Source organism: Trichechus manatus, unplaced genomic scaffold, assembly GCF_000243295.1.
Source record: "Trichechus manatus latirostris isolate Lorelei unplaced genomic scaffold, TriManLat1.0 scaffold00024, whole genome shotgun sequence".
Lineage (NCBI taxonomy): Eukaryota > Metazoa > Chordata > Mammalia > Sirenia > Trichechidae > Trichechus > Trichechus manatus.
This window is the reverse complement of record NW_004443960.1, coordinates 356,287-377,322: the sequence shown is the minus strand read 5'-3', so window position 1 is coordinate 377,322 and position 21,036 is coordinate 356,287. Positions and strand designations below refer to the sequence as shown.

The following is a 21,036-nucleotide window of genomic DNA, read 5'->3' as shown; positions in this document are numbered from 1 at the left end:
TTACTGCAGCGAAGGGTCCAGCCACCGGTCGGGAGCCTGTGAGTTTGACCGAGTGCCCTGAGTAGTTCAGAGGCGACACAGGCTACTACAGGGAGACGCCCCAGAAAGCCAAGAAGGGAGAAGCCCTGACTCCCACTGGCCTCCCTGACCACTGCATCCAGGCAGGGACCGAGGCCTGTCCCCCATTTCCGTTCCCTGATGCACCACAGCCCCCAGGGCTGGGCAGATGGGGGCAAGGGGTCTAACAGGGTGGTGGGGGTGCTCGCCCGGTCCGGAAATTCCCACAGTCTCTGTGAGAGGAGGGAGCAGTGCAGGCTCAGTGCCCGCTGGGCAGACATGGGGTCGGGGCAAACGCAGGCCCCAGCACCTCTCCTGTGTGGCCCATCTTCCTCCCTGCACCTCCCGCCCTGGCGCCCCGGCCGGCGGCCACCAGCCTGGCTCTGGGCAGTCAGCTGCCGGGCCATGGTCTTGGCTCCGTGCAGTCGCACGCACGGCATCCGGTGTCCTACTTCACCTCCAAGATGGACGGGTTGGTCTCCATGATGGCCACGATGATGCGGTCGATGTAGTCCTGCAGGCGGAAGTTGATCTCTTCCTGCTTCTGGATGGCCTCCATGAGCTGTGGCAAGACAGTGGGCATCTTGGGAACGGGCTGGGGGGAAGGGAGGGGCCCCACCGTCCAGCGGCGTTACCTCATCGCGGGAGACTGAGCTGATCTCCGCAGCCAGGGACTCAGAGAAGGACGTGGAGAAGAGGTTCTTGGCGCCCTGGATGCTCAGGTTGATGATTTGCCCGTTGAGCTCGTCGTTCTGCTCCTTGAGGCTCCGGTTGTCCTGCAGTGGGGGCAGCAGCGGCAAAGTCAGTCCCTCCACGTGTCCCCGCCTATCCTGGTCACGCCGTCCTCTTCCAGCTCTCAGGGAGGAACAGATGGCCCCGGACCATCTGCAGGACCGAGGGACCGATCCAGGGCCATCCCTGCTGCTCCCAGGGACCGAGCCTGGTCTGAGCCCGTGGCTGCCCGCCTACCTGCTTCAGCCTGCGGACCTCCTGCTCCAGCTCGCTCTCTCGGGTACGACTGTTGTACTCCTGGAGGCCCGCACTGCTGCTCCGGCCCCGCCGCTGCTCCGCCTCCAGCTTCAACAGCTGCAGGTGCTCCAGCTGCTTCCGGAGATCCTCGATTAGCTGCAGGAAAACCACAAAGAGGTGGAGGGGAGGGCACACAGGGGGGTTGGGAATACAGGGGCCTGGGCACATGGGGGGTTGGGCATACAGGGAACTGGGCACACAGGGAGCCAGGCACACAGGGCACACGGAGAGCTGAGCACATGGGGAGCTGGGCACACGGGGAGCTGGGCATACAGAGAGCTGGGCACACAGAGAGCTGGGCATCCCGGGAGCAGGGCACATGGACAGCTGGGCACATGGGGAGCTGGGCATACAGGGAACTGGGCACACACGGAGCCAGGCACACGGGGCACCCGGAGAGCTGAGCACATGCGGAGCTGGGCACATGGGGAGCTGAGCACACGGAGAACTGGGCACACGGGGAGCTGGGCACACAGGGCACACGGAGAGCTGGGCACATGAGGCACATGGAGAGCTGGGCACATGGGGAGCTAGGCACAAGGGGAGCTGGGCACACGGGGAGCTGGGCACATAGGGCACACGGAGAGCTGAGCACATGGGGAGCTGGGCACACGGGGAGCTGGGCATACAGAGAGCTGGGCACACGGGGAGCTGGGCACACAGGGCACACGGAGAGCTGAACACATGAGGCACATGGAGAGCTGGGCACACGGGGAGCTAGGCACAAGGGGAGCTGGAAACATGGGGAGCTGGGCACACGGGGAGCTAGGCACATAGGGCACATGGGGAGCTGGACATATGGGGAGCGGGGCACACAGGGAGCTGCATATGGGGAGCTGAGCATACTGGGAGCTGGGCACACAGGGAGCTGGACACATGGGGCGTGGGCCGGGCCCACAAGTGCTGGACACATAAGGGGGCCAGATGTGGGGGGCTGGGCGCCAGGGATGGGCAACTGTTAGCTCATCATATACTCTCCTGACCGCATCTGGGTGGACAAGGACACACGTCCCCATTGACAGACCTGCACCCAGCACCTCCGCCCAGAGCGGCACATTTGAGACGCACATCTTGGGAAACGAAGGGCATCCTCAGGTCCTGCCCAGTGGACAGCACGTGATGCAGACGGAGCTGCACACCGACACAGAGGTGCGCACGGTGCCCAGGTGGTGCGTGGGCGAGCTCCGTGAGGCGAAGGGGCCAGAACGGAATGTTACAAAGACGGCATGGAGCTACCGGGGCGGAAACTAGTCAGAGTTCTCAACTAGGGCCAGATGACATCTGGGACAGTCTGAGTCATCACGAACGGGGTGGTCCTGGCATCTGTCGGTGGAGGCAGGTGGGTGTGCCGCTCAACACCCCCCGGTGCCCAAGGCGCCCACGGCAGGGGATCTGGCCCGAGATGTCCAAGGTCCGCGGGGAAGACCGCAGTCTAGGACCACACAGCCCCTTGTCCCAGAGTCACCAGGCATCTCCTCAGGGCAGAGAAGTGGGCATTGACAAGGGGCGAGGGGACGAGGGGATGCAGGGACGAGGGGATGGAGGGACGAGGGGACGAGGGCTGCGGGGACAAGGTGCGCAGGGAAAGGGCAAGCCTACCTCCTGGGTGGACTCCTTGTCCCTCTGGAACTGGTGCCGCTCGTGGCTCAGCCGGTCGCCCACCCTGCGCCGGTCCTCCTGCTCCTCACTGAGCCTCAGTGTCAGGTCCTCGATCTCATCCAGCAGTTTCCGCTTCTCCTGCAGAGAAAGGGTTTTCTACTCCAGAACGTGCCACCCAACCTCGCCCCGTCTCAGCACCTGTAACCACTCCTTCGCCCCCGGGGACCCAGATGGCTGGCCCAGAGCGGCGCTGCTACAGGCCAGGATGACAACACTGGTACTTGGCTCTTCCAGGGCCCAAGAACGCTTCCGGGTGGAAGTCAGCGCAGAGAGAGGCGGACACGGTGCCTGCAGGCTCTCTCGGCAGAGGGACCCCTGTGCTGGCCTCATCCCACCCACTGGCACACCCCTACCCAGTCCACCAGGCAGGACCCCATCTCAGAGGGCCTGTCTCCGCGCCCCCAACCCTGTAGCCTCACCTCCTCCAAGCGCTCGATGCTGGCCTTCAGGCAGGGCGTGCAGGACCGAAGCTCACCATTCTCCTCGTCCAGCTGTTGCAGCCTGGGACACACACAAGGCTGGGACCACGCCGGCACCTCCACGGGACCAGCTTCTCCAGAGAACCTTGCATAGGACTGCCCTACCACACATCTGTTCCCAAATCACCACAGCCTGCTCCTGAGGCCTCCACCCACCACCCTCAGGCGGACAGGAGCCCCTACGTACCCCTCCCCACCGTGTGCTCCCACCTCATATGCCCCCCTGCCTGGCTTTGGTTTCCCTCCTGCTCCCGGCGCTCAGTGCAATGCGCTGCCGTCACTACCGAGAAGCCACAGTGGTATACTGGATGACCCAGCTCCAGACTTGACAGGGTCCTGACAATGCCCTCTCCTATCGGAGACCTGTCCAGGGGCCACACCGCATCCTGTCCTCACATCCTCTCAGACCTTCCTTGTTGTTCGTGACCTGGACAGGTCTGAGGAGCCCAGGCTGGCGGTTTGCAGAATGTGCTCAAATGGAGTTTGTCTGGTGCTTTCTCCATGATCAGACAGGGTGATGGGTTTTGGGGCACACACAGAGGGGAGGGCCATCTTGTCACACTGTATTGGGGTGCACGGCATCCACATGACATCCTGATGCTGTCCACCCTGACAACCTGGCGTTAAGTGTGTCTGTGGCATCTCCACTGAGGGTTACTGCTTCCTTGCTCATCTCTGTTCTGGGCAGCAGGTCAGAGTCCAGCCCCTGCTGCAGGGTGCACCCCACCCCCGAGGGGTCTCTACAGACGTATTATCTGGAAAGAGGTTCTTCTTTTTTCCTATTTATTATTTATCCATCACTCATTTAAGTCAGCACGGGCCGCTGCCAGACTCTCCCACAGCTGCTCAGCCTAACCGATGGGCTCGTCCAGCTGGCACTATGTCCACCAACCCTCCTGCCCTGTTCTCGAGCGACCCTTCTTCCTGCATCCTGTGCCCTCCCTGCGTGGCCTGGAACGAGCCACTCCTCAAGAGCACCAGCACCTCCCATAACCCTTTTCTCTGCTGTCCTGCTGACGCTGCCATTCCGTGTACCCCACCAGCCAGTGCCCACACAGCACAGGACCAGCGCCCGTTCACCAGATGCGGTTAGTGAGAAGACCAGGAGGTCCATGGTTCACCCAAGGCCACGCGTGCTCCCTGCCAGGGTCTGGTGGGCTGGCAGCGGGCAGGTGGCCCACGCGATTCCGTCCTCAGCCGTGCAGTGTCCTGCAGTCCAGGGACCTCGCTTCGCAGGTGGGGCGTGGGCAGGACACCTGTGGGGTCTCTTGTTTTATCCTTGTCTTCAGCCCAACTTCCAGAGGCAGCTGCTGCTCCAGCTCCTGAGCTTTCTGGGGCTGCAGGGTAAATCCTGGCACTCCCTGCCTGGCCCCCACCAGCTCTGAGTTCTCTCTAAGGTTTCCACAGGCCTCAGAAATGCTGTGTGGCAGGGCTCACTCCCCCTCTCTGCCCTTCTGCGTTTGTGTCTTCAAAACGTGAAGACGCTTTTCATTCCTGATGTCTTGCTAGGGTGGACATAATGAATGCCTTCAATTCTCTGTCTCTGAGCTATTTCTTTTTCGAAATAACACTTGCTTTTTCTTCATCATTTGAAGCCTGCATAACATCACCAGAGGGCGACAACTTTCTCGCTGGCATCCAACCATGTCTTCCTTCCCACCTGGAGCCTGTTCCAGTAACAATGAGTCTGTCTCCCGGTGGTAGCTCCTGTGTCTCTCTCTCTCTGTCGCTTTCCCTTCTCCTTCCTTCATCACCAAGCCTGGGGGAAAGCCTCCACCACATTTGCTGGAAGGACATGCTGTGTGCCATAGGGCACTGTGAATGGGTGTCTCGCCCACACAGGCTGAGACCTGAGTGCTGGCACCACAGTCCACGGTGATGTGCTCAAAGCCCCGTTTTCGACCTGGGCCGCGTCTCACTCGTGACACCAACGGGCAGCAGGCGCTGTGAGACCAGGCCGTGTCCCCAGCCCGTTCACGCCCAGCTCCATGCTGCCCATGGGTGTTTCTGCCCTTTACCAGAGGCCCCCCCCTACCCCAGGTGACATGGACTCCCTGCTCCCATGGGTAAGTGGCTTTTCTTTGACCTCTTCTTGACACCCCGTGGCACCTAGCACCACCCTCTGCTTTGTGACATTGGCAGCTCACCCCATCCTGCTGCTCTGCCATGCTCCTGATGGTCCTTCCCGTCCCCAAGCAGGCGACCACAGACTACAGTCCCTTGCTCTCCTTTGCCCTGTGCCCCTTCAGCTTTAACGCATGCCTCTTCACCAAGGACCCTCCCGAGACCTCGCTGTCTTCTGGGCAGCACAGTGCACACAGTGGACTCAGCAGAGACCTGTACACACGCAGCCCTCTCGGTGCTGCACTGAGGCCAGCTCGGGCACCAGCCACCAGGAGGACACTGGGCTCAGGCACCAAGAACCAGGCCCACGGCTGCTTCAGGAAGCCACAGGGAGCCAGCTGGGCCCAGCGCCGGGTTTGTAGGGGAACCTCAGAGCCCTGCCTGCTCTGTGCTCTCCTCCCCTCCACAGCAGGACACCACTGCTGTCTAGGCTCCGGGCCAGCAGCCCACAGCCACCTTGGGGCCAGCCAGTCTAAGGTGTGATATGGACGCCATGGCAGCGTCACGGCCAGGTCCCCTCCCAGCCCCACCACACTGCCAGTGCCCAGGAGACCCTGCCCTGCACATCTGCTCATGAGGACAGTGGCTGCACCAGGTACCGGTGGCAGGGCCCTGGCCCCCGCAGGCTTGGCCCTCCCCTGCAGCCCTCCTGCCCTTCCAGCCTCCACTCCTGAAAACACTCAGGAGCTCAGAGAGAAAGCCAGACAACACCTCTTCCTTGCTTTAAGAGCATGAAAAAAAAACACCTGGAATCCTCTTCTACAGACACTGAAGACCATAAAGTGTACCCCCATAGGTATACCTTCCTGTCCACACACACCCACGGACACACCTGTCCACACACACCCAGACACACCTGTCCACACACCCAGACACACCTGTCCACACACCCAGACACACCTGTCCACACACACCCAGACACATCTATACACACACCCAGACACACCTGTACACACGCACCCAGACACATCTATACACACACCCACAGACACCTGTACACACACCTGCACACTCACACCCATGGACACACCTGTACACGCACCCAGACACACCTGTACACACGCACCCAGACACATCTATACACACACCCACAGACACCTGTACACACACCTGCACACTCACACCCATGGACACACCTGTACACGCACCCAGACACACCTGTACACACGCACCCAGACACATCTATACACACACCCAGACACACCTGTACACACACCTGCACACTCACACCCATGGACACATCTGTACACACGCACCCAGACACACCTGTACACGCACCCAGACACACCTGTACACACGCACCCAGACACATCTATACACACACCCACAGACACACCTGTACACACACCTGCACACTCACACCCATGGACACACCTGTACACACACCCAGACACACCTGCACACTCACACCCATGGACACACCTGTACACACACCCAGACACACCTGTACACACGCACCCAGACACACCTGTACACGCACCCAGACACACCTGTACACACACACCCAGACACACCTGTACACGCACCCAGACACACCTGTACACACACACCCAGACACTTGTACACATGCACCCACACACACACAGAGGCATGCCTTACACACGCATCCACAGGTGCACACAGGCACACCTGTATACACACACCTGTACACACACACACAGGCACACCTGTACACGTGCACACATGCACACACACAGGCAGGCACACCTGTACACACACACACACACACACACGCATCCACATGCAGGCACTCACCCCGCACCTGCACACACATGGGGGAAGCTCCGCGGACTGAGAGGGCAAAACATCAATAAAACCATATAGAAAGTAGAAGACTCCCAACCCAAGTGCAGACACGTGCCAAGGCTCACTCTGAGAAGCTGTGGGACATCACCATCACCTTAGAGATACTAACAATTTTAACCACTCCTGCTAACGGGCATTTGGGTCACCTGCTGTTTTCCACTTACACGATGTTTGGAGCAGGGCTTCGAACCAGTTTGTTCTCGTTCAAACCCCAGCTGAGAATTTTCATTTCTAACAAATTTCCTACTGAGAATCTGCATTTCCACCTCCAGATATCTGAATCAAAATCTACATTTTAACAAGATCCCCAGGTGATTCTTACGTATAACCTCTGGTTTGGAGACACAACCCATGCATTTACCTCTGTAGACTGACCCTGAGTGGCTGCAGCTGAGCTCCTACACCATGGCACCGCTCACTCGGTGCACCATGCTGCCCTGACCCCCAGGCCTTTGGGACGCTTTCTACACAGGGTCAGGCCCTTCTTCTCCGGGCTTTCCCTGACTCTTCTTAGGTTTATGCCTCCAGATGAACATAAGAATAATTTTGTCACCTTCCCCTTAAAAATCAGGTAGGTATTCTGACTGGGGCACCAACGAGAAGCAGTGCCAAACAGACCGATGTCTTAGGATTCAGAGCTTCCGGGGCCTTCCAGTGGGTTCTTTTCTTCACATGTGTTTTCCACTTTGTCTAAAGTTAAGTTTATCCCTAGATGGTGTGCCTTTCTGGGGTAGGGGGGGCTTTTGCTAACAACACCACCACTCCCTCCCATCTCTCATGGTGATTCCTGAGTGCTGGAAGGCCGGCATCTTCTCCGCCCACCCACCTGGCCTGCAGGTTCTCAATCTCGATGCTCTTCTCCCGCTCCATCCTGCAGAGCAGCTCCCTCTGCTTCCGGGCCTCCTCCAGGACCAGCTCGCAGGTCCGCAGCTCCTGCTCCTTCAGCTGCTCCTCCAGGGCATTGGCTCTGCAGAGGCAGAGAGGTGAGGTGAGCCTACAGAGCCCCCAGGTTAGCGACTGTGGGCGGAGCTGCAGAGGGGAGGCAGGGGAGATGCAGGGACAGTGGGGGAGGCAGGGGAGATGTGGGGACACTGGGGGAGGGAGGAGAGATGTGGGGACACTAAGGGAGGCAGGGGAGGCTTTCCACAGGAGCTCTGTTGGGGCAGCTCTGAAGCGACATGTGCCCCCAACATCTCCACTCCACCACCCTGAGTGCATCCGGCTGCAGGACCACGGCAAAGTCACGGAGGCAGGCATAGTCTCCGTCATTCTCAGGTGGGACCTCACCCATCCTGGCCACACCTGCACCCCCTGCCCCCTCACTGCATGTGGAGGAGACTCTTCCAGGGGACACAAGCCTGCCAGGTGCCCACCTGTGGGGACCTGCACTGACCCCGGAGGCTCCCCTTCTTCTGCGGGACAGGCAGCCATGTACGAAACTGTGGCGACACCAGAGGCAGCATCCACAAGAACCAGGAGGGCTGGCCCCGGGAGGGGGTAGCAGTGAGGTTGGGCAGAGCAGGGCGGTGCCCCAGCATGCTCATCACACTGGAAGGAGACCTCTCTGGTCAGTGGCAGGGGTCTGGGTGGCCTGTCCAGCTTCCTCTTGACAAAGACAGGGAGGCCGTAACATCTTCTGAGATGCAGCTTACGCTCAACACCCACAGGCCCCCAGGCCCCCTCTGGCCTGGCAGCAGGCAGGCAGGCTCCGGTGAGAACTCAGTGAGCGGGCAGCGGCCAGGCCTGGCTCCTCCAGGGAGCTCGTTCTCACTGTTAGCATGAAGTGAGCTTGTGCCACAGCAGCACAGTGTGTCCAGAAGCAGACCAACCATGTCCACTTAACCTGAGGTGAGAAGGCCACAGAGGACGTTGAGCATCCCTGTGGCCTCGGGGAGCGCTGGCTCCCAGGTGGACGATGTCCAGCGTCCCCGTGGCCTTGGGGAGTGCTGGCTGCCAGGTGTAGGCCGCTGCTTGGGACTCTGAGACAGTTCTTGTGCCCTCAGATCGCAGAGGAGAAACTGAGGCTCAGAGGGACATAGCCCTTGTCCCCAAGGTCACCAAGTCTATGGCAGAGCCATGGTGTGAACCGGGCAGCTGGCGAGGACAGCGCATCCCAATGCTTCCTGGGAGACGCCACTGTGGCTGTGCTTATGGGAGCACAGGAGCCACCAACAGTAGACCCGGGTCTTCCTGCCCCAGCTGGCCTTCCTCCTCACTTTACCTGAGCGGCAGCCACTCCCCTTTTTCACCTCACCTGAGCAGCGGCCTTCTCCCACCCCTGACCTCACCTGAGCAGCTAACCTCCCCTCCACTCACCTGAGTGGCCAGTCTTCCTCCTTCAGTTAACCTGAGCAGCCAGCCTCCCTCCCTCACCTCACCTGAGTGGCTGGCCTCCCTCCCTTTTTCACCTCACCTGAGTTGCCAGCCTCCCTCCCTCACCTCACCTGAGCGGCTGGCCTCCCTCCCTCACCTCACCTGAGCAGCCGGCCTCCCTCCCTCACCTCACCTGAGCAGCCGGCCTCCCTCCCTCACCTCACCTGAGTGGCCGGCCTCCCTCCCTCACCTCACCTGAGTGGCTGGCCTCCCTCCCCCACCTCACCTGAGTGGCCAGTCTTCTTCCTTCAGTTAACCTGAGCAGCCAGCCTCCCTCCCTCACCTCGCCTGAGCAGCCAGCCTCCCTCCCTCACCTCACCTGAGCAGCTGGCCTCCCTCCCTCACCTCGAGTGGCTGGCCTCCCTCCCTCACCTCACCTGAGCAGCCAGCCTCCCTCCCTTACCTCACCTGAGCGGCCAGCCTCCCTCCCTCACCTCACCTGAGCGGCCAGCCTCCCTCCCTCACCTCACCTGAGTGGCTGGCCTCCCTCCCTTTTTCACCTCACCTGAGTCGCCGGCCTCCCTCCCCCACCTCACCTGAGCGGCCAGTCTTCCTCCTTCAGTTAACCTGAGCAGCCAGCCTCCCTCCCTCACCTCACCTGAGCAGCCAGCCTCCCTCCCTCACCTCACCTGAGCAGCCAGCCTCCCTCCCTCACCTCACCTGAGTGGCTGGCCTCCCTCCCTTTTTCACCTCACCTGAGTCCCCGCCGGCCTCCCTCCCTCACCGCGAGTGGCTGGCCTCCCTCCCTCCCTCACCTCACCTGAGCGGCCAGCCTTCCTCCCTCACCTCACCTGAGTGGCCAGCCTTCCTCCCTCACCTCACCTGAGTGGCCAGCCTTCCTCCCTCACCTCACCTGAGTGCCCAGCCTCCCTCCCTCACCTCACCTGAGCAGCCAGCCTTCCTCCCTCACCCTACCTGAGTGGCCAGCCTCCCTCCCTCACCTAACCTGAGTGGCTGGCCTTCCCCCTACACACTCACCTGTGTACGAGCTGCAGGTTCTCCTGCCGCAGGCGGCTGTGCTGCTCCCCGTTGGCCAGGCTGTCCTTCTCTAGCTCAGACACCCGCTTCTCCAGGAAGACAACCTTGCAATGAGACACTGGCTTGAGAAGCAGGTGAAGCTGTGGAGGGCCCACGCCCACCAGGCGGAGCGTCTAGGACCCACACCGAGATCTTCCCAGGGAGAAGAGAAGTGCACTAGGCCCGGCCGGCTCTTGGGGCACCCCACCCTCGTGAGCAGATGCACACGTCGCTGAGACCCTGAAGTGGGCCTGGGGGGTGGTCTGCATTTCTGATGCAGCCCACAAGGCACCCCAAGTGCTGGGAGTGCAAAGGACAGCAAGGCTTGGTGTCTTGGCCTCTCCCTCCCTCTCTGCAGTAGACAGACACCCAACCCACACAGGCAGTAGGAAGAACGAAGGTGAGCAGAAACAGGGCTCGGCCTCGAGGGCCAGAGAAACCTCACAGAGCATGAGATGCTGAGGAGCCGTGGAGGTGAGGGGACACCAGGAGGAGAGGAAGGGGGACGCCAGGATGGGGGGAAGGGGATGTCAGGAGGCTGGGAAGGGGGATGTCAGGAGGGAGGGAAGGGGGACAGCAGGAGGGGGGAAGGGGGACGTCAGGAGCAGGGGAAGGGGGACACCTGGAGGAGGGGAAAGGGGATGTCAGGAAGGGGGGAAGGGGGACGTCAGGAGCAGGGGAAGGGGGACACCTGGAGGAGGGGAAAGGGGATGTCAGGAAGGGGGGAAGGGGGACGTCAGGAAGAGGGTAAGGGGGACAGCAGGACGGGGGGAAGTGGGACAGCAGCCCACCTTGTCAGCAATGGCCTCCTCAGTGCCCTCCATGGGCTCGGGGGGCAGGTCCTCCAGAGCCTCCATGGTCAGGGCCCCAGACTGGTGCAGGTGCCTGAGGACAAACACAGCAGAAGCCCAATGCACAGGAGGTCCCACACCAGCAGGAAGGGAGACAGGCAGAAATAGAGCAGAACGGACAGCTCTTTGAACACAGGCACGTCCGCGCAGACGCGGCCTCTCTGTGAAGGTCTCCCTGACCGAAGGACAGCATGGGGCTCCCAGCAGGATGCCTTTGCCCACAGCTTGGTGAGCAGGTCCCAGAGTCCCTCTGGTGCTCTCTGGAGCTTGATAAAACCCTGACCTCCTAGGCCAGGGTGGCGGGATGAGGTACTTTGCACTCTGCAGCAATAAAAACACTGTGCATCCTCTGAGACCGCAGTAATCTCGCCTCCTTCAGGCCAGTGAACCGTTAATGCAGGCCCACAACTCTGCTCAGGCACCCGTACACCCACTCGGGGCCTGTTCTCAAGTCTGTTCCCCACAGCACCAACAGAGCCCTGGGGAAGGGGTGGGCCCTGGAGCCTCGCTCCACGCCCAGCACGCCTGCACGCACTACAGCAGCAGCTCCACGGCCCAGTCCTGCCAACAGGTCTCCAGCTCCACCCCTCATGCCAGGTGCTACCCAGAACAGGGCTGTGGTGGGGGGGGGCACCGGCTCTGCAGTCCTGACAGAAACTCTCCAGGGCTCCCCTCACCACGGACTCAAGACAGGGGCCACCCCACAGGGTTCCTTCCTTCCTTCCCTCCCTCCCGCCCTCCTCCATCCTCAGCTGTTAGCACCTTGGGCAGGTGGCTCAGTAAAGACAAGGTTAAAGTTACCTCCTCGCTGTGGAAACATACATTAACCTCTAGTTCACCTGGAGCACTTGGGCAGCGCAAACAGCATGTCTGCCTGCTAGGGGAGCTTGCTGGGCTCAGAGCTGCCACCCAGAACACAGCAAGACAGCAGCTCGCAGGACCTGAAAGGTCGTGTACGTGAGCGGCTTTGCTGAGGCCCTGGCAGAGTAAGAATCCTATACGCTGCTAATGAACATACATTCTTACATGATGATGATCAAGTCTATCAGGTTCTACTTCCACTTTAGCAATGACTGAGTTTAAACATTTCCTAAATTTGGTTCTTTTCCCCAGAAACATTCTAAGGGACAAAGAAGGATAGCATCTTCACCATGGCTGGGCCATGTGGTCTGGGAAGTTCCTGGGACCGCGGACCCCGAATATGCCCTGAGTGGGCAGAGGGGCACTTCCCTGAGACTGCGGATCCCCAAGCAAGCCTTACACGGCACAGGAGAAACCTTGGGACCAGCCTGTGGATGTCAGCTGACGCTCAAGAGGGTGCTGGGTCCAGAGGGTGGAACAATTGACAACTGCTCCCTTCTAATCACTGTCCTTATGCCTCCAATGTGGGCTCTAGGTCAGGCCCCAGACTTCACCAACAGCGGGGCCCAAGCCTCCCAACTAGAGGGCCTGGGACGCCTCGAGGGGCTGGGCATGGGGAAGGCAGGGACACGCCACATCAGAGAACCAGTGTGCCAGGCTCCACTGAGTCCTTGTCATACAGCTGCTTCATCCTCACAACAAATTCAACAGTGTTACTGCATCTCCATCTTGCAGGTCTCACGGGGCGGAGCGGGGGGCGGGGCAGAGCCACGTGACCCCAGAACCCATGAAGAGCCTCGCCTAAGAGAGACTGTGTCAGCCAGAGAGCACCCACCCTTGGCAGGGATGACAGCCCCTGACTGAGTGCAGAGCAGAGGGGTAGTGGGGGCAGGAGAGCAAGTTGACATGGCGGGAGCTCCAGAAAGAGGACTGGAAGGTGGAGGCCACAGAGAAGCAGCTCAGGAGATCTCCCAGCACTAAGGGACATAAGCATCCAGATTGAAATGCACATTTTTTGTTTTGCTTAGAATAATTAATGAGGAAAAAAAAACGATTCACAAGATGACTCATTTCTGAACCCCAGGGATAAAGAAAACACCCTAAAAGCTTCTAGACCGGGGAAGCTGTCACAAAGGAACAAGCAGCAGAAAGCACTGCATCTCTCAGCACAACCCCGAATGAGGAGATAATGAGCAGTGCCTTCAAAAATCCTGGAGGAAAATTATTTCCAGTCTGGAGCTCTACTCCAAGCCAATGTGCAAGAATTAACTACATTTTCAAAAAGGCGAGGCCTCAAAGGCTTATCTCCCATGCACTGCTTTTCTCAAGAAGCTACAGCACCAACAATGAAGGCAGCACCAGAAGGAAGACGGGGCACAAGGAGCTGACGATCTAACACCTGGGACAGGGAAGGGAAGGAGCTCCCAGGACCACGGCACGCAGCCGGTCCAGGGCCAGGAGGGATGGGCTCAGAGCAGAGCTGGGAGGAGGCACAGGGCTCCATCACAGGGATGGTGGGAGAGGAGCCCAGAAGAAGCAAATAAACCAAATGCGGACACTCATTAACCTGTCTTAGAAAGGAAGCATAGAACAGTAACGTGTTACGTGGCTTTCTGTGAAAACCCCTGGCACCACAGCGAAGCGCCATATACTACGCTGGAGGGAGGGGAGGAATCCTGGAAGCTGTCCTCTCAGGTCAGGAAGCCAACAGATACATCTAAAGCTGAAAGATGAGGACAGGGCCACAACAGACATCATTCAGAAACACGGTGCCAGACGCCCCACCTTCACCCTCACCAAGGCGGCCCCGGGATGTGCTGGGAAGGACCGTGCGGGCCGAAAGAGTACAGCTGGGAATGAGGCGGGCCCGGCACGGGCTCCCTTCTGCAGCAGCTCTGTAAGCTGGGCTGCACTGACTCTCCTAACAAGCTCATCCATGGCAGACCTCTGGAGACACCAGCCCCTCCAGGCCACACAGTGAAGACCCAGTAAATGAGGAACACTCGAAGCTTTCAACTATGCGTCCTAGTCACAAACCCAGGTCCTAATCCACAGCCCTGGGAAATACTTTCCACACCGGTCCCCTCAAGTTACTTAAAATCCCAAACCATGAACAGCAACTTTTACAAGTTTTCTTAAATACCCTAGAAAAGAAAGTATTTTTAAAATGCTCTTTAAAAGATTATGATTAATAATATATTTCAGAAAAACATTTTTCAATAAATAATAAAGTATCTTGCCTACCTTGCAACCTTCTTGCTGGAAAGCCGCTTTGTCGGGCTGTGCAAAAATCAAAATAAACAGGAAAACAGTGTCAGAGAACGGTCAGAGAAGAACAGGAGGAAACAGGAAATTTGGGCTAAAGAGATATGGGGATGGGGCTGTCTTTTCCAACAGCGCACAAAAGCATGCAACGCCCGCTCCCCCAGACAAGCCCCATGCGCAGAAACCTCATTCATCAGCAAAGCATGCAAGGGAAGGAGCAACCCAGGGGCTCCCTCAAGGCCTCCTGGCAACTCGTATCCCGTCCCCAATATCACTTTCAGATGGAGCTACAACCTGACCTCGGCTCAGAGGCCACCCCCACCGCCTGGACCCACCAGCTGGCTGCACTGGGTCTGATCCCAGCCAACGCCACGTCCCAAAGACAAGCCAAATTGCCACTCTCCAAACGCTCGGCCACCAGAGGGTCCACCACAGGGAAAGGGACATGGGCCTGTTCCTAACAGGAGACTCTGTCACCGGTTCTAAGTCAGGCACTGACATTTCACACTCCGAAATCCCAGCTGGGCAGTGCCAACATTTCAGGGCAGTTATCCTAGTCAATTACAACTTATCCTTCTAATTTACCCATTTCTGGAGGTGAAAAGGGCCCAACTTACCTTGGCTCTCATTTCTGACATCCAAAGTTACTTTCCAGTTTAACAGTAAACTATGACTTCAACCTATGAGAAGACACACCTCATCTCCCAGCACAAGAATGATCGCTGCCTCAAACCCTCAGCACCGTCTGGGGACGCCCCTCTCCAGCTTGCTCATCTGACACACACCTGTGGTCCTCTTTAAGGCTCAGGCAGAAAGGTCTATCTGGGGAGAAGTGCGTGAGGTGCCAGTTACCATTCATTGCTGCTCAGCTCCAAATCTGCCCTTTCCTGCTCTGTGGAATTGGATCTGGGCCCTTTATTGTTCCTTTGTGATGCTAAATTTGACAGCAGAGGGTGCTGGAGAGACAGTGCAGGAGGAAGGCTTGCTTCTTGGTTCTGGGGTGTTCCCTCAGCAGGGTCCCACACTGTGCATCTTCCCCCGTGCTGGCAGCACCCACTGGTCAGCAGCAACCCCATCACCTCCTCGGGTGGTCTTGTAGTGAGGTGCCACTGGTGAGACCCTCCCTGCGAACAGCTTTCCCTGCAGCCTAGAGGGTGGAATTCCAGCACGTCCCATCAGCACAGCACACGGTGGGAGCTCTATCATCCTGCCACGGCCATGCCATCTCCAGCAAGCCCCCGTCTCAGCCCCGGGTGGGGGTCACTCCATCGGAGGGCTCTACTGCATGCAGCCTCAGGCATGGCAGCTGTTCCTTACAGTGCTGCTCCTTCATCCTTTAGAACTCTTTTTACTCTGACTGGCCAATGCGTCATTTCTCCAATCCTGTTATAGTCAGTAATTCTTTATACTAACGTTTCCCTGCGCGAGTTCCTGTGTGGCTCCCCTTTCCTGACTGAACCCTGAGTGGTACCGTGGACTGTAACATGAGTCTGGCTCCATTCTGACATCACCGAAACTCCCTGAAGATACCTGGCCCCCGTTCCGTTCAACGCCGGCCCTCGGGGACTGGCCTGGCAGTCCAGTGACAGGGTCTGTAACTGGAAACAGTACTTCCGGCCGAGGCGGCCTTCTTAATGCCCAAAGACAAAACCCGCCTCTACGGAAGTTCCAGGTGCCTGGGAGACATGGCTGCTGTCGGCATGCTCTGGAGACTCGCTGGGCAGACGCTACATCTGACGCCAAAGCTTCAGGACACTGTTTGGACTAAATCACCTTCTATTTCCACAAAATACGTTTACTTGGAGGCCATCGTCAGGCAGGACACCGTGCTCCTCAGCTAAGTGCTCAGGGTGATTTTCTGACTGTGATGATTTGCTGGAACACTCACCCACCAGGTACAGTCCTTCTCAGAGGAGGGGACTGTGACTGGGCAGGAGGCAGCTGGGCTTCCTGGCTGCAAGCCGCCGCATCTCAGTTCATTCTCGGCCCTAAAAAGCCAGGCAGAGGTGCCCACGCTATCACGGGAGAGGTCCTCAATGTGGGAAAAGAGCACCTTCATGACCGAGGTCCCGGAGACAGAGAGAAGTGCCGAGATGACACACCCGGGCGCCAGCCTGTGCGCAGCTGTGACGAGTCTGCCCGTGGAAAGACCACCAGCCCTTCACCATCTTCCCAAGAGGCCAAAGGGGCTCCACAATCACCAGGTGCCGACTCCCCAGAATCCCCAGAGGCCTACTTGAGGGTGCTTGCTGGGTTCTCACCGATGCTGCTGGGGCGCCGTTGACTCTCCTGTCCAGTGCTCCACTGTCCTTCACCTGAGCACTCGCCGACCCCTGGTTCACTCTCCTGTCAAATGGCTTTGCTGTCCTCCCCCTCAGCGCCCAAGGTCCCTGCTGGCCACAGTGCCAGGCTCCATCCCATCCTCTCCAACTGTGGAGGGCTCCATTTGCGATGCTGCAGGCATGCACACCTCACCGCTAAGCAAGTCTTAGATGAAGGGAGCTGATGGAGAAGACGTCAAATGCCCTGGAACAGGAGCCAGAGGAAGATGGCAGGCCCAAGGCGAACAGCCCAGAAGATGGACCTGGCAGGGCTGAGGCTGAGGGGGTTGCCGGGGGCAGCTGAGGGTGGGCTGAGACAGGCTCCTCTATCTGGCGAGCAGCTCTTAAAGGAGTCCTATACCCTGAAACCACCAAGCAGGGTCACCTTCCTGCCTCCCTGTGTGCACCAGGGCTGACCTCTCCAACAAGGCCGACTGGCACCCGACATGCCTTTCCCTCCGACCCGCAGGAACGCGGCCGCGCAGGGCCTCATCCCTGCGGCGGCCAGAGGACAAGCGCCACCTCGGCCCATCTCTCACTGGGCCTCCCCAGATGCGACCCCAAGGGAGGGGCCATCTACAAGCAAGGCCCATGGTATGCTCCCTTGGCACAACAGCACTGCAAACAGCACACAGAGACCTGGAGCTGGAGCTTGTGATTCTGTGTGGGCAGCAAAGGAGCTGCCTCTGCTCAGAGCCTTAGCTGGCACTGGGCACGGGGCGCAGGGTGGGCTCTGACAAAAATGGGACCACGAGATGGAGAAGAGATACAAGGGGATGGAAAGGCATGCCTCGGGGTCTGGGGCCTGTTCCAAAGTCGGTAACGAGCTGGAGTCCTGGAAACTGCCTGAGTCCGAGGCACCCTTACAAAATGCACTCGGGGACAGCCCACTGTGATTTAAATGTGCTCCTGAGAGCAGATCACAAACCCATTTTAAAGACCAAATCATGTTAAGTTTCCCAGGGTTGCCTCGTGAACTCTCTGAGGAACAGGAAGTCCCATCCCTCTCCGCGCAGATTTCACAGCAGGGTCTCCTTAGGCTGGAGAGCGCGGCGCCCAAAGACGACGGTGCCTGGAGCCCACCGCCTCCCACTGGACACAAGCGGGTCAGTCGGCCACATGCACAGACACGACGGTGAGGGCGGGGTGCAGGGGCCACGGCATGCAGGGGGGCCGGGCAGCACGAGGACCCCTAGAGCCTCCTCCAGCAGAGCCAAGCAAGGGCCCTGCAGGTGGGTGCTGTGGACCACAAGGGTCCCCTCACCCCTGGGGACGAATCAGGCCAAGCACTAAGCCGGTTACCTATTCATCTCAAGATCACTCAGGCGGGCTGAGAGGTCCTCGAGGCGGTTGATTTGTTTGTGGCACTGGCTACAGTAAAACTCAAACGCCTCATCAGTGAAGATGCTGTGCAGCTTAGCGGCAAGCAGGTCGGAGCTGAAGAGATGAGAGGGCAGTTCAGGAGAGGCGCCAGGGCCTGCCAGGACCCGAGGATCCCGCGGGGGGCTGCACGTCCAGGATGAGAGGCTGGACAGACATGCTGTGACACACCTCGCCATGGAGGCTCTGGCGCCCCCTCCACTGCTCACCCCGTGGCCGCAGCGGGCGAGACACACCAGCTTGAGCAGGAGAAGGTCCCTCCTGGTCAGGTGCTCAGAGAAAGGAAGGTGCAGCCTGACGGCGTCACCATAAAGCAAGTAAAGGGTCCGTCTTAAGAAGGGATGTGATGGAACACACCGACAGCTTTCCAAACACACCCAAGCGCGGTGCCGAAGCATGTCTGCAGGGGTCCTCCCTCTCACCGTGGGACTGCCTTACCAGCTGCCCCGCAACCACCAGCGTCAGAACCAGGGGCGCATGGGCCATCGCCACCAAGCCTGTCACTCTAAGGCCTTTGTGAAAAACTCAGATGTCGGCTTTTTGGGGATGTCAGGCAGCCTCCCCATGACAGGATTTAAATGGGCTTTGGGGGTACTGAGCCGATGCCCATGAAGACAGAGAAAGCAATGTCCAGCACTTCAGGACCACAGGCTTTTGGAAGCTAATATGAAGCTTAATTTAAAGACAGGTTAAAAGTGAAAGACAAAAGGTAGCAGAGAAGTTCCACTTCAGACAGAAAACATGAGAACACTGGATGAGAGAGAGGGACACGCTACACAAACAGGAAGAGGTTCCAACACGGGACGGCAGTGCGAGCTCTGGACGCCCAGGCCCTGCAGCCCTGTCCCAGTGTCACCATGAAGAGGGAGCTGGGGAGGAAAGGTGCTGACGGTCGGTGAACTGTGTCTCCTGGGGATGGGCGGCACTCCTGGGGACTCACAGGAGGACGCAGAGCACAGGGCGTCGAGGTGGGGCCCCTGACCCCAGCCTGTGAGACAGAAAGAGGCCCCTCCCGGTACCCGCCTCTACCCAGGCCTTCCTGGCCATGACACCCTGGGCCGAGGAGGACTCTCAAAATCGCTGCCGTCACCAAAGATGAAGGATTCAAGGAACTGGGAGCAAAGGGGAGAGATGGCTGTGGTGTACAAGCTGGCAGCCAGGTAAGGTCTCACCTGAGCCAGCAGAGGTCACCAGCAGGCGGCCTTCCAATGGGCTGAGCATAGGCCAGAGGCTCCAGGCCTCTGAAGGTCCCTTGTTTTGGATAAAAACAAAACGCACTGCTCGGGAGCAGCCCCAGGAGGCGGCAGAAGAACCACCTCCACATGAGTGATCACAAGCGTCTCCTCCTTCAGTTCAAACCAGAACTTTCCAGGCAGCTCTGATCCAAAGGATCGTCTGTAACTCTAAGGCCTCCCTCAGAATCAGCTAAGGACCAGAATGTGACCACACCCGCAGCCTGGAGCCTGAGAGCCCGTCCTGCCCTGCTCCAGGCCAGCTTAGCTGCACTCGGGAGAGCTGGGGACACGCCGGGTGAGACACTTGAGCCAACTTCCATTCGGGTACAAATTCACAAATCTGGAATGGTTTATTACATCAAACAAAGCAAGTTTTCTTTTCTCAATTTGTGAACCAAAAAGGGACCTGTGCCCATCATCACACTGTGGAAACGAGGGGGCCGTTACCTGGGGATGAGCAGGGCAGGGCCGCCACAGCCTTCCTCCCCACTGCAGGGCGCCTCCGGGGACAGCCCGCCCTCGCCGTAATCTTCGAAGTGCTCCTCACCGCCGATCACTGTGACGACAGGTGGGCCGTGGGGGTGGGGTCTGCAAGGGCAAAACGGAACAGAGCAGGGTGACTGAGAGGCCACCCCAGAGCAGAGGGGCTGGCAGCCAGTGTGCTCTGACAGAAACGCCTGGAAGCCACACGTGCATCCAAACGTTCCTGGCGCCGTGCTAAAAAACAAAGAGAACAGGTGAAACAGGAGCTGAGATTTTTACACTCCTTTTGCCACAATAAGTCTCTGAGGCCTGGATGCGTCCACGTGTCCTGCACATCTTGATGTCGATCGGCCACGCTTCCAAGGCTCAAAGGCCTCACGGCTGGTGGCTGCTGCACTGGACAGTACAGGTGTAGACACAGGCCCCACATCCAGGGCAAACGCACCCCATGCCCGTGTTGGGGAGCTGCTGGCTCTCACAGCCCTGATGAGCGTAAGCTCAAATTCCCGCTTGATCTCAGACGCACAACAAGCCCCAGCCGCAGGGAGTGAGGGGGTTCCACACATGCCATTCCTGAAAACAAGAGTTACCCTCCCTCGCCCCGTTTCCTCTGGAGAGTAGAGCAGCGGGGCCAGGGGGTGCTCAGGAACAGCCGTCAGGGCTCTTGCTGCATGGTTGGCCACCACAGCCACTGCCCCTACACTAGCCATCTGTCCACCGAGGTCATCCTAGTCACTACTGCCATCCTGGCCACTGCAGCCACAGCTTCCCGGCCACTGCAGCCATCCTGGCCACTGCAGCCACAGCTTCCCGGCCACTGCAGCCATCCTGGCCACTGCAGCCACAGCTTCCCGGCCACTGCAGCCATCCTGGCCACTGCAGCCACAGCTTCCCGGCCACTGCAGCCATCCTGGCCACTGCAGCCACAGCTTCCCGGCCACTGCGGCCTTCCTGCCCATCACCATCCCAGTCACCGCAGCCATCCTGCCCATCACCACCATCCCAGTCACCGCGGCCATCCTGCCCGTCACCACCACCCCAGTCACCGCGGCCATCCTGCCCGTCACCACCACCCCAGTCACCGCGGCCATCCTGC

The 21,036-nt window shown here is 59.1% G+C and overlaps 1 protein-coding gene across 1 annotated transcript in view; it reads right to left on the bottom strand.

The window, feature by feature from the left end:
* Positions 1-505: 505 nt before the first annotated feature.
* RAB11FIP3 (RAB11 family interacting protein 3) overlaps positions 506-21,036 on the bottom strand; it is a 23,675-nt gene continuing 3,144 nt past the window's right edge. The window contains exons 2-12 of the mRNA XM_023728376.1: positions 19,905-20,045; positions 18,145-18,279; positions 14,501-14,536; positions 11,336-11,429; positions 10,506-10,609; positions 7,981-8,121; positions 3,165-3,246; positions 2,686-2,823; positions 1,027-1,182; positions 693-833; positions 506-619 (exon numbers count right to left, since the gene is read on the bottom strand). Of these exons, the coding sequence (XP_023584144.1) occupies positions 506-619; positions 693-833; positions 1,027-1,182; positions 2,686-2,823; positions 3,165-3,246; positions 7,981-8,121; positions 10,506-10,609; positions 11,336-11,429; positions 14,501-14,536; positions 18,145-18,279; positions 19,905-20,045 (1,282 nt within the window). The remainder of the gene's footprint in view (positions 620-692; positions 834-1,026; positions 1,183-2,685; positions 2,824-3,164; positions 3,247-7,980; positions 8,122-10,505; positions 10,610-11,335; positions 11,430-14,500; positions 14,537-18,144; positions 18,280-19,904; positions 20,046-21,036) is intronic.